This window comes from Prunus mume, linkage group LG5 (assembly GCF_029339155.1).
Source record: "Prunus mume cultivar Tortuosa linkage group LG5, ASM2933915v1, whole genome shotgun sequence".
In the NCBI taxonomy this organism is placed as follows: domain Eukaryota; kingdom Viridiplantae; phylum Streptophyta; class Magnoliopsida; order Rosales; family Rosaceae; genus Prunus; species Prunus mume.
This window is the reverse complement of record NC_142702.1, coordinates 26702198-26713641: the sequence shown is the minus strand read 5'-3', so window position 1 is coordinate 26713641 and position 11444 is coordinate 26702198. Positions and strand designations below refer to the sequence as shown.

The 11444-nt window shown below is 37.7% G+C and overlaps 2 protein-coding genes and 1 pseudogene across 5 annotated transcripts; 1 reads left to right on the top strand and 2 right to left on the bottom strand.

Annotated features, from left to right (window-relative positions):
* Positions 1–1056: 1056 nt before the first annotated feature.
* On the bottom strand, positions 1057–3107 carry LOC103333053 (F-box/kelch-repeat protein At3g23880-like; annotated as a pseudogene). Its single transcript, XR_016126663.1, has 2 exons — positions 2778–3107; positions 1057–2384 (listed from the first exon to the last, which is right to left on the bottom strand). The product of XR_016126663.1 is annotated as an F-box/kelch-repeat protein At3g23880-like (transcript).
* Positions 3108–4471: 1364 nt separating this feature from the next.
* LOC103332827 (small ribosomal subunit protein eS4z) lies at positions 4472–6723 on the bottom strand. The gene is made up of 5 exons (XM_008235585.2): positions 6568–6723; positions 6080–6157; positions 5788–5968; positions 5303–5400; positions 4472–5106 (listed from the first exon to the last, which is right to left on the bottom strand). The coding sequence occupies exons 1-5, from the start codon at positions 6568–6570 to the stop codon at positions 4672–4674; spliced, it is 795 nt and encodes a 264-aa protein (XP_008233807.1). The 5' UTR covers positions 6571–6723; the 3' UTR covers positions 4472–4671.
* Positions 6724–6948: 225 nt separating this feature from the next.
* LOC103332825 (histidine acid phosphatase family protein) lies at positions 6949–11290 on the top strand. Of its 3 annotated transcripts, none has more exons than XM_008235584.3 (12): positions 6950–7162; positions 7435–7522; positions 7877–8170; positions 8494–8652; positions 8814–8954; positions 9083–9139; positions 9549–9687; positions 9882–9986; positions 10124–10314; positions 10550–10591; positions 10676–10763; positions 10978–11290. In XM_008235584.3, exons 1-12 carry the CDS (start codon positions 7053–7055, stop codon positions 10980–10982), a joined length of 1419 nt encoding a protein of 472 aa, XP_008233806.1. In that variant the 5' UTR covers positions 6950–7052; the 3' UTR covers positions 10983–11290. The 3 variants fall into 3 exon arrangements, with proteins under 3 accessions (XP_008233804.2, XP_008233806.1, XP_008233805.1); XM_008235583.3 differs by having other exon boundaries at positions 6951–7162; positions 10676–10808; XM_008235582.3 differs by having other exon boundaries at positions 6949–7162; positions 10676–11290.
* The last annotated feature ends 154 nt before the right edge of the window (positions 11291–11444 follow it).

Sequence of the window (11444 nt, the reverse complement as noted above, 5' to 3'; positions counted from 1 at the left end):
GTGACCATAATGAACTGGTGCCAGCACTTGCAGTCCAAGTACTCATTGTGGCGCTTCTAGTAATTTTCTGTCTTTTAGGACTTGAAGGGCAAGGGCATATAAGGACTCTAGCCCCAAAAGCTTTTTACCTTTCTTACTGCAGCCAAACCTTCAAAACCAGCTGCAGGGCCAAAAAGGAGCACTAAATAACTAAAGATTATAACTAAAAAAAATCGAGATCCACAATCTAAGAGTAAGGAAAATAGAGAAACGGCAAGCAGAACCCTTGAAAAATAGTTAAAAAGTAACAAAAATCTTCCGATAAAAAAAGGAAAGAAAAAGGGGGCATCGGATTCACGACTCTACTAAAATAGCTTCCGCGTATGCTTTTCACTTTTTGTTGAACCAGTTCATCCTTTAAAATTGGACGCAGACATATCTTTACTCGTGCTAAACTTGCAGCACAAGTAACACAGTTACATGAATTTAGGAAGTTTTCTCTGCAGTTCCCATCATGCTTGGTTTATTTTTGGCCTCAGTGAATTGAGAATATGGACGCAATGACGTTTCAAATGCAAATCACCAGCAAAATCTGCAGGAACTGCATAACCAATTCAAGTTGTAACAGGTGCAACTTCCAAGTCAAAAACTAAGTTTATAATTGCTAAAAACTAGTCGAGAAAATAATCAGCACTTGGGATAAAGTTCCATTCAACAAAATAACATTTACTTGAAAAAACGTTGCAGCCCTACGAGATCTGTCACAAAAGAAATCGAATAAAAACCACTGTTAGCAAATATAACTTCCTCTTCAGCTTTACATAAATAAGACTAATTAGAAAATTAAGTACCCTGTCATGAAAAGCAGAAAAGAAATTCACTGCACAAACTTTGAACAATTCTATATATATACAGCAGCTAAGACTGTAATATGAAGCATAAAACTCACTACGTGGAGCAACGTTCCACAGTCTAAACATATTTATCAATTGGTTTCACTTCTTGTTTTCCAAACAGTTAGACGAAAGATAAGTTAATGAACTAAAAAGAACCCACATCAATTTAAAATCATCTTAAGTGAATATAAAAATCTGACGCTAAGAATTAAAAATTGTTCTTGAAAAAATGCTCTGCCTCTCAGCATTATAATCACATCACCTGTCTGTTCCTTCTCTTAGTAGGAAACTGCATCTGTCTGGTCGAGTAATACAAGGACCTCTTTGAAAGAATGAACGGAGCAATATTGATATCCTTCTCCGGGAACACCAAGATTTTTAACGGTTTTGTTCAAAGGTCTAGTGATACTAACTCATGCTTTGATTTTATGTGGTAATTATCAAAAAAAGGAATATTCTTCCCTAGCATGCTCTTCCTAAAACATAATGCCTGGGTGGAAGTCTTTCCGGCCCTTTCCAAGGTAATCAATTTTCCACGACTCCTTTATGCCATATTCTTTTATCACCCATATATCAAGAAAACGGTCTTCCCTTTGTTATCCATTAAGAACAGAGAAATGGATTTTCCATCTCCTGAAACAGATAATTGTAATTCAGTTTGAAATCCCTATTAAACTCCTTGGCACTGGCATCTCACAAAATAACTTACTGCTCACGTCAAATGTCAATATAAAATATTCATTGCCATAATCTGTCCGGCGGAGTACAGGCCAGTGAAGAGTCCCATTAACAAAAGCCTGGGATTCGCTCCGCGTGTACATGAAGGATAAACAAAATCCAGACTGGTCCATGAGCCAGTGGCTATTGAATAAACCTCAGCTACAGTTGTTCTATCATCAGACATACCAAGTAGGGTCATCACAACCTTATAGTCATTGGTATAGCATCAAAACCAAACCCAATAGAAGCATGTATCCACCATGTGTCAAATAACACCAGGATAGGGAAGGGTCACTAACTTTCTAATGGCTGGGTTCCATATAAAGATAGTAACCATAACGGAAGATATATCCGCAAGGCAGATTAGCCCTACAAGTGCCGACCACACGAAGATGTGGATTGTACAGTTCTTGCTTTGGAGCAATTGGAAATTCTACTGGAGTTGCAAAAGCCTTGTTATCATAATGCAGAGAATAAACCTCCTCCAGTACATCGTCAAGGCTTTGTGGAACATAGTGACGCTCCTCCTACCAGCAACCCTGTGGATTAGGAAGAGGTGACTGGCGTTCAGGTTATTAACATGGACTGTTGGGTTGAGGTGGGTGCGAAAAAAGCTTTGGTTTATGATCATGGACCTCCATGTCTTGCACACTGAGGTGCATTTGATAACAGATTTGACGGGTAGCCTAAGTAGGATCTCTTGTATGATTTCCTGAGGAAAAGTGCATGAGATCGCTTCAATTTTAAATTCCTGCATCCCTTGTGCGATATCTTGTATGTTATCCATGTCTTGCACATTCAAATAGTTACACCAAATGAGAAAAAACAATTGATACCAAAAAGAAAAAGAAGAACGCTATAATTAAGAAAAAAATATATATCAAGAGAGCTGTTTTTTTTTTTTTTGGGGGTCAAATATCCAGATAGCTGTTCTTAAGCAGAGTAAAATTCATATACATAAAATTAAAAACTAAAACTTAAAAAGATCCAGTAACAATGAGCATTAAGAACCCTAAACGTCATAGTTTTCAGATGAAATGATACCCAGTCTCAACTCTATAAATGAAAATTCCAAATCCATCAACTAAAAATAAAAAATAAAAACCCACCATTCATATCAGAAAAAGAAACAAGAAAACCTCTAAAAAATCCCAGAAAAAAGAAAAGAAAAACTTGAGGAACCTGATGAGAAAAGCCGAAGAAATGGAGCTGACGAAGCGTCTCGTTCTTGTGCTGTGTTAGAGAAGAAGAGTGAAGGAGATGAAGAAAAGAGAAGAACCCTTTTCTAGCTTCTAGGGCATTCGTTTCCGTACATGATGGCGAGGTGAGAGAATCGCGTCGGCGTAAACCTTAATGGATCAAAAGGACCTCTCTATTTATACGCGGAGCCTGATTAAAAGCTTGAGTAAGATTTTACCTTTGCTTCATCCTGGGTTTACTGAGGATTTATGAATTGGAAAAAGCTTTCCCGGGAACATTTTAAAGCTGAAATTCCATTTTATCGCTATAATTCTGGAAATTTTTTATTTTGACCCCTGCTTATTTGTTGTGCCTTTTATATTTTGCCACCTTTGCCTTTAGATTGGACCGTTTGGTTAATGCAACTTTATCTCCAGGCCCATTCGGCTTCTGAGCCTCAAGAACTCTATAGTGAGGACTTACATATGGTACTTAGATGAGACCGTATTTTTTAATTACAGATTAAATTGGTTAGTCATTGAATAAAATTGGTCAGTTTAATTTAATAGTTAAGAGATAGGATCGTCACCTGAACATCATATATAAGGCCTTCACTATAGAATGACTCTTCTTAGCCCTCTCTTTTTCTTCCTTTTTTCACTCCCTACAGGCCCATTCGTTAGTTTCAAATCAATTCCTGTAGGTGTAAGGGCATACAATTTTAGGTGGTCTCACCAATTATCCCATTTTTATCCTCTAGATATATAAGAATTTCTCCATAAGTGACGTTTTGTTCTACTTTTAAGAGGTGTATTCTATTAAGATTTTAAAAGAGTTAAATGGAGTTATAAAGTTTATAGAGTTCAATATATTCCAATTGATTTCTATAAACTCCATATAGAGTTTGATTGAATTACAAGATTGATTTTAATGGTGTTTATTAGAGTTTTATCATAAATGTTAAAAGAGTTTATTAAAGTTTTAATTAGTTCATAAGAAAAAATATATAACGTAGAAAAAGAGAGAGATTTTTTACCTCCACGCGACAAGCACCCACGTTCAAGGACTAGAAAGCGTAGAACACGTTCAAAGTTTCTAGGGTTAACATAAGATTTGTCATGGCCTTTTGTATTTATTCTTACCACTTTAATTTCTAACGAAATCAGGCAACTCATTAATTCCTTCAAAATAAATTACTTTTTGAATACACCTAATTTTGTTTGACTTTTAAAAAGTCATAATTGAATGTACTTGAATTTCGATGTATTCTTTTAATGTCAATTGAAATCTGAATTCAATACACCCAAACTTTTACAAACTCTTTTAAAATCTAAAAAGCTGAATTGAATACACTCAAACTTTTAAATTCTTTTAAAATCTCAATTGAATTAGTTCCTATCTTAATTGACAACCAAAAAAAAGTCATGGAGGAAATTGAAAATTGAAAATTAGGTGATGGTTCGGGGGTAATTTGGCAGTTTACTCTTATGAATTTAGGGGCTCAAACAGCTTGACCTGCCGTATCAAAGAGTTCTTTGATGCACCTCAACGGGTGAGATTTGGTTGCATTTGGACCCTGGACTTAATTTCCAAGTTCAATGCTACCTTGATCATACCCAGCATATAAAGCTCACGCTAGAACGGAATATCTCAGATTTGGCATTAATAAGTAAGAAATAACACCATGAAGACAAGTATTGAATATGCCCGTCAAGGCCAAAGAGGAGCACCAAATAGGTATAAGATTATAAAAAATTGATGTCAACAATCTACCAGTACTGAGCAAAACAAGCCGGAAAAATTTTGAATCACAAATTCAGAACTAATTGTTCTAAGTCTAACCGCAAAAACAGTGACCACACAAGTACAACAAAATTAAAAAGGGTGTCGTAATTAATTAGGCAGTGGATGCTTGTTGGGCTGCTTGCCTCTTTTTGGCCTCTTCGATGATAGTGAGCTTGATGCCTTTTCCCTTGGGAAGACTTACCCATGGCTTCGTCCCCTTGCCAATGGTGAACACATTAGCCAACCGAGTAGCGAATTCATGGCCGGTGGCATCCTGAACGTGGATTGTCTCAAAACTTCCCTTGTGTTTCTCCCTGTTCTTGATTACTCCAACACGCCCCCTGTTCCTTCCACCTGTAACCATGACCACATTCCCAACATCAAACTTAATGAAGTCAGTGATCTTGTTGCTCTCTAGGTCAAGCTTAATGGTGTCGTTGGCCTTGATGAGAGGGTCAGGGTAGCGAATGGTTCGCCCATCGTAGGTGTTGATGTACGGGATACCCTTTTGCCCAAACTGCACTGACCGGACTTTGCAAAGTTTAAACTGCAGAGAAAAACCATCTCAAAATATCAGAAAAAAGCAAAAGTCCATTAGTTAACAAGATGAAATGCCGGATAGTTGCCTACATAAAACCAACTTGCATACTAGTATAGCACAGCCAATACTTAAGTTGAATTCAAGTTATCTACTTTGAAAATAAAATAAGGAAAAAGATATCCAGAGAACTCAAAGAAATAACCTTTGCCTCTTCATCCCTGATCGAGTGGAGACGGAACCGACCCTTTGTGTCATAAAGGAGACGGAAATTCTCATTTGTTTTGGGGATTGAAATAACATCTGCAAATCAGGGGGGAATATAAGTTCTTCAAAGTCAAAATTTATTGCCGTGAATTGGAGGGACACAGCTCCCAATACCAATGCGATTTTACGAATAGAACACATCCACAGAACATATGCACTTGAAGCAATTGAATACTGTTATATACAAACCCTTTGCTACTAAATACCCAAAATCTAATGTTTCTTTCGAAGCACCGAACAACTGGTGAAATATGGGTGCCTTGATAAGAGAACATAAAAAATCATCCTACAGCAATATCCATGGGACAATTGTTCTCATGAAAATACAACTCATATTGACAAGAAAACAGAACAAGGCCTAGAAGAAAAAGAAAAAGAAAAAGAAAAAAAAAATGATTCAGTTAGAAGATAGGATGAGCATACCCATGAAACCCGAAGGATATGTCTTGTCAGTCCTAACCTTCCCATCAACCAGAACATGTCGTTGCATCAAAATGGAAATGACCTCACGGTAAGTGAGAGCATATTTCAATCTGTTTCGTAAGATAATGACCAAGGGAAGGCATTCCCTGGACTTGTGAGGGCCAGATGAAGGCTTGGGCGCCTAAGGAAGAAAAATAAAAGAAGAATGTAAGGAATAAAAATGGGAAATAAGGAGGATGCATGCACAAGCATCAACATAAAAAGGAAGACAAAGATAAGATCTTCAACTTACAAAGGCACCGCCAAGTTTGTCAAGCATCCAATGCTTCGGGGCATTGAGCCTCTTCAAATGCTTCTTCAACCCTCTAGCCTGCAAAAGCCAAAAGCATAAAGTACAACAACCCAAATGACCCCATTTGTAAAAGAGAACATAACTCAGCCTGCCAAAAAAACTTCTTTTCGACTCTCTGGCTCTCAAATCTATACAGGAAATAACGTTATAATATCCAGAACCAAGACCAAGCAGCACAGCTGAAATTTGAGCTTATTTCACTTTTCAGGCAATGCAGAAAATCATGAAAACGGAATTTACAGTACAAAGCCGAAAGAGGTTAAAGACCCAACATGAAAATCTAGATCTGGGTATTACATATTATACGGATTTGAAAACGATAATAATAAGAGAAAATATTCTATGACGATTGGGAAAAAGAGAAATAAAAACGAGGAGATAAAAAAATTGCAAAATGAAGAAAAAACAGGTGAGAGGGATGCAAGTACCATTTTGGGATTGTGAGCTTGACCTCCGGGAGAGTATATGAGCCTCCGCAGCTATAGAGCTCTGCACACACTGCACAGAGAGAGGGGGAAGAGGGAGAGGGAGAGGGAGAGTAGCGCCTCCTAAAACCCTATAGAATTGGATTGCATGGTGTGCTTCAAGGGACCAACGGCTACTTGGGCCTTAACTTACTGCTCCACCTAAGCCCGGATCCCATTTTGGGTTGGCCCATTTTAGGTACTTGGCCCACTTGCAGCTCCGGTCGACGTTGAGGTGGCCCGTTAGACCGCGCCACCGCTCGAACTAAAAGTTTAGCCACGCGGCGTTCAGAGACGGGGCGAGTTGCGCCACTTCCAACTTTCTAGCAGTATGGACCGCCAAAAAAAAAAGTTCTATCACTTTATTTAAATGAGAATTGATCATTGCATTTCCTGATTATTCCTTTCTTCAAGTTCTTAACGCAGAGAGACAAACTGAGACGGAGAAGATGAAGCGGGCCATGGCGGCTGTTCTGCTAGTGTTATTATCGCTACTCGTTCATTCAAATGCTGAAGAAGAAGCTTTCGATGTTCGCCAACACCTTTCTACTGTTTCCAGGTTTCTCTCACACAAAATCAAAATTTCCCATTAATTTGATTACGAATTTATTAAAATTTTATTTATATTTAAGTGTGTTCTACGTGAATCGATATGTCGTTACTAGATTTTTGGTTCTTATTGCTTAGCCGTCTGCTTGGTTAAGAGTAAATTGCAGAAAGTGTTTCAAGTTGCAATTTTTTTCCATATTTAAATTGAAGAATTAATATTTTCAAGCAATAGAGGGTAGAATTATCATGGAAAGAGAAATAACTAATGGGTTTTTGTTGCAGATACGGTGTCGTTAAAGGCATTGCGGACAGTTCATTTGTTCCATCGAAGATTCCAAATGGATGTACTCCTATCCACTTAAATCTTGTGGTAAATTTATTTTTTGATATTGTCATTGCCAATTTCTAAATTTCCATTTGTGTTTCAACTGTTTGTGTGTTCAGTGTTTGTGTTTCAAATTTCAATTAGACAAAGAGGCAATAATAAATTTTGCTATCAGGAATTACTCAGATTTGTTTGAACTGTGTGTTCGCATCTGTAAGTATGTATGTATGTATGTATTCTGGTTACATATTTAGTTATCAGATGTGATTCTTTTTAAGCATGACTCCAACCCCGTTTGTTAAGATTAGCTTGCTGGCTTTCCACAAATGACATTTATTTTTAAATGCCTGAACTAGAGAGTTTCACATTTATGGCTCCTGATGCAACTTCTATTATCAGGCAAGGCATGGAACTCGATCTCCTACCAAAAAGCGGATTAAAGAGTTGGACAACTTGGCAACTCATCTGGAGGTTTTACTGAGAGAAGCTGAAGAACAGAACCTGTCTTTGGAAAAACTTCCTGGTTGGTTAAAGGGTTGGAAGTCTCCTTGGAAAGGAAAACTGAAAGGTGGAGAATTAACTATCCAAGGAGAGGATGAACTCTATGATCTTGGGATCAGGACTCGAGCAAGATTTCCAAATTTGTTTAATGATGATTACCATCCAGATGTTTATGCAATAAAGGCAACACAGGTAAGATTTGTTTGTTCTAGGGCTTTTTTCTTCTCTTTTTGTTTAGAGCATTCAAGTATATTTTTCCTATATGTGATGAATTATGGCCATGATCAGCCTTGTTTTATAGGTTGTTGGTAACTTTGAATATGGCATAATAGTCATCTATTAACTTGGAAATTTTCCATTGCAATGTTTGGAGTAATTCTTATTTTCAAGTTGAGACTTTAAGCAGATCGAAGTTAATTATATCTCTCTGGCTGTGTGGCTGTGAATATCAGCCTCAGATTTTTTCAGTTCTGTTTGAACCTTTCATCTTATGCATCTTTTTTATAATGTGATAGGTCCCTCGGGCATCAGCCAGTGCTGTGGCATTTGGCATGGGATTGTTTAGTGGGAAAGGAAGTCTTGGACCAGGGCGTCATCGAGCTTTTGCTGTAACCAGCGAAAGCCGTGCAAGTGATACAAAGCTAAGGTTTCATGATTGTTGTCAAAACTACAAGGTATTCTGCCGTCCTGATCTTACACACACAATCTGATTACACTTTCTTAGTTGGTGGAATTTGGGTGTAGCTGGACTGGGTTGCCATAACCCCCATTTTTATTGGTTTATCTGCAATTCTGTGCTGTATATGTTGGTTGACGATGACTTTTATGCATGTAGGCATTTAAGAAAAGTCAGGAGCCTGCTGTTGATAAGCTTAAGGAACCCGTTTATGATGAAATAACTTCTGCATTAAGAAGGCGCTACAGGTTGAATTTTACAAGGCAGGATACGACTTCTCTGTGGTTTCTGTGCAAACAGGTGATTGCTTTATTTCTGTTTTCATACACAAAACTCATTTTATTGCTGTCGTGGACTGAGCTTGTGAATTAATTATCCCTGAAGTGCAATTGATTTTATGGTCATCTGTGGTTTGTTCTATTTGGCAGGAAGCGTCCTTGTTGAATATAGTTGATCAAGGTTGTGCACTTTTCAGCCCTTCTGAGGTATGCTAATTTTTTTTATAGTCAAGATTAACCAAATTTCTTATATTATTCCACGATAATCAGGTTATTCTGTATAACATTTTTCGTTTGAACCTGAATATGATATATGAACATATATGATAGACCATGACTCCGATACTGTGAAGACGATTAAAATGACTGAAACTAGTTACATGATGAATACTAGCCTTTTTGGCTTGTAGATACATCTATGAATGGAGAGGGCACAGCAAGTGAATTGGTGCTGAAATTGAATTACAAAAAAAAAAAAAAATCCTTTGAAGAATGCATTAGAGTAATTTGCCCCCTCCCCTTTGATGTGGTTTAGTAATATCAGCAAACACAGATTTACGTGATCTCAATGTTTTTTTGTTAGTTTATTTACATGAAAAAAGTCTCCTGTGTTTAGGTTTCTTTGCTGGAATGGATGGATGATTTGGAGGCCTTTATATTAAAGGGATATGGTAAATCAATAAACTATAGAATGGGAGTGCCCTTACTTGAAGATGTTGTGCAGTCCATGGAGCAGGCTATTAAGGCTGAAGAAGGTAACTCAATAGTGCGCAGTTATAACTGGATAATACTGTGTCACTGAGGACTATTAAACCTCATGGATATGTCAGTGTCTATTTGGACTACACTTAGATGTGGAATTCTTTGCATTATGTAGTTGTGTGTAAGCTATATGACTTCTGGTATTCCAATTCTCACTCACTCTCTCCCCCTCCCCTTTTCTTTGTAGAAAAACATGCTCCTGGTAGTTATGAGAAGGCGAGACTACGGTTCGCACATGCAGAAACTGTCATTCCATTTTCATGCCTACTTGGACTTTTTCTTGACGGATCTGGTGAGTGATTTCTTCAGTAAATTCTTAATTCGGTTGCATGATCTTGGTTTATGTGCAGGTGGGAATCTAAATGCTCATGTATATGGGTTCTTCTATATTCTGTTCTCATAGTACGGGTTATGTTTTCTATGTTTCAGAATTTGAAAAAATACAGAGGGAACAGGCCTTGCCACACCCTCCAAAGCCTCCCCAGAAGAGAAATTGGAGGGGCCATACTGTGGCACCTTTTGGTGGGAATAACATGCTGGTTCTGTACAGTTGTCCAGCCAACACATCAAACAAGCACTTTGTGCAAGTGCTGCACAATGAACATCCTATTCCAATGCCAGTAAGGCCCCATTCTTTACTTAATTTTAACTTTCTCAAACATTTTCGGATTCCAGACCTTGGTTTCACTTTTGAACTTAGAAGATTTCATGATGAACACAATTGGTATCGGATTACAAATTTCTTTTCATACATCTTTTTAATGGCGAATAATGGCCAGCTGTTTCAGTCGTAATGCGTAGCTCTCTGTTTTTTCCTCGTATTGAATTCTCAGATAATAATGTTTTGGTGTTTAGGGTTGTGATGGTACTGATTTCTGTCCACTTGATGTTTTTAAGGTACTGTTTCTTTCTACCCTACTCTCACATTTAATAGATATGATCTTTCAGCTCATTCTCATTTTACCATTTGTGTTTTTCCAGGAAAGAATTGTTGCTCCTCATTTGAAGCATGACTATAATTCTGTGTGCGATGTAAAACTAGAACAACAGGAGCAGAAGCCTGTTGCTAGTAAGTTATCTCAACTGTTCCGTTGGATGTTCTCACTGGGGAATGGTGAGAAAATTCCCTCGATGAATTGTAGTTTCTTCTTGTTTTCAAGTGCGGAAGGGATAATTCTTGCACTACCTTGAGTGACTTGGATTCACAGCAGCTCTTTCTTGTAGCAGACCTCTGTTTTGGATTGATACAATTGCTAATACTGAATCCGTTCGTCTTGTTGCAGTTTGAATTATCTGAGGCTGGCGGTAGAGTAGTGAATTTTGTAACATTGTCGTGTTGTAGTTTTGCTCATAACAAAACAGCTTCTCTGCCTTGCTGGGACTGGTGTTCATGGAGAGATGGATGTCATACACGTATTAACTACTTCTGGAGTAGCTTGCACATTTGTTTTTACGCGTTTTTATTCTAATGGAAAGTATTGACTAAGGGATCTATCAATTTGATTGTCTTAAAGCACTTTCGATGCCAACCAAATAGGGAGAGACTCAAACTTTCTTTTGGGCAAAGATGAAAAAGGAGCGAAGAGTTGGATGATATTTTCTTTATGCGTGAACCGTATCTGTACTTTTCTGTGTTCCAGAGCATTTGTTTTAAACTATGTGGATTTTATATCGGTAAAACATGAACCAAAGTTCATGAAAATTCTAGAGCATATGTGCTAGTCCAGGAGCTTTATATGTGAACTTGAGC

Excerpts from the sequence above, each read along its gene's own strand:
- LOC103332827 (XM_008235585.2), bottom strand. Across the intron at positions 5,969-6,079 it reads ACAAACTTGGCGGTGCCTTT|GCGCCCAAGCCTTCATCTGG; the intron begins GTAAGTTGAAGA and ends TTTCTTCCTTAG. Across the intron at positions 5,401-5,787 it reads ATATCCTTCGGGTTTCATGG|ATGTTATTTCAATCCCCAAA; the intron begins GTATGCTCATCC and ends CCTGATTTGCAG.
- LOC103332825 (XM_008235582.3), top strand. The coding sequence starts at position 7,053 with ATGAAGCGGGCCATGGCGGCTGTTCTGCTAGTGTTATTATCGCTACTC. Across the intron at positions 7,163-7,434 it reads CACCTTTCTACTGTTTCCAG|ATACGGTGTCGTTAAAGGCA; the intron begins GTTTCTCTCACA and ends TTTTTGTTGCAG. Across the intron at positions 9,987-10,123 it reads ACTTTTTCTTGACGGATCTG|AATTTGAAAAAATACAGAGG; the intron begins GTGAGTGATTTC and ends TCTATGTTTCAG.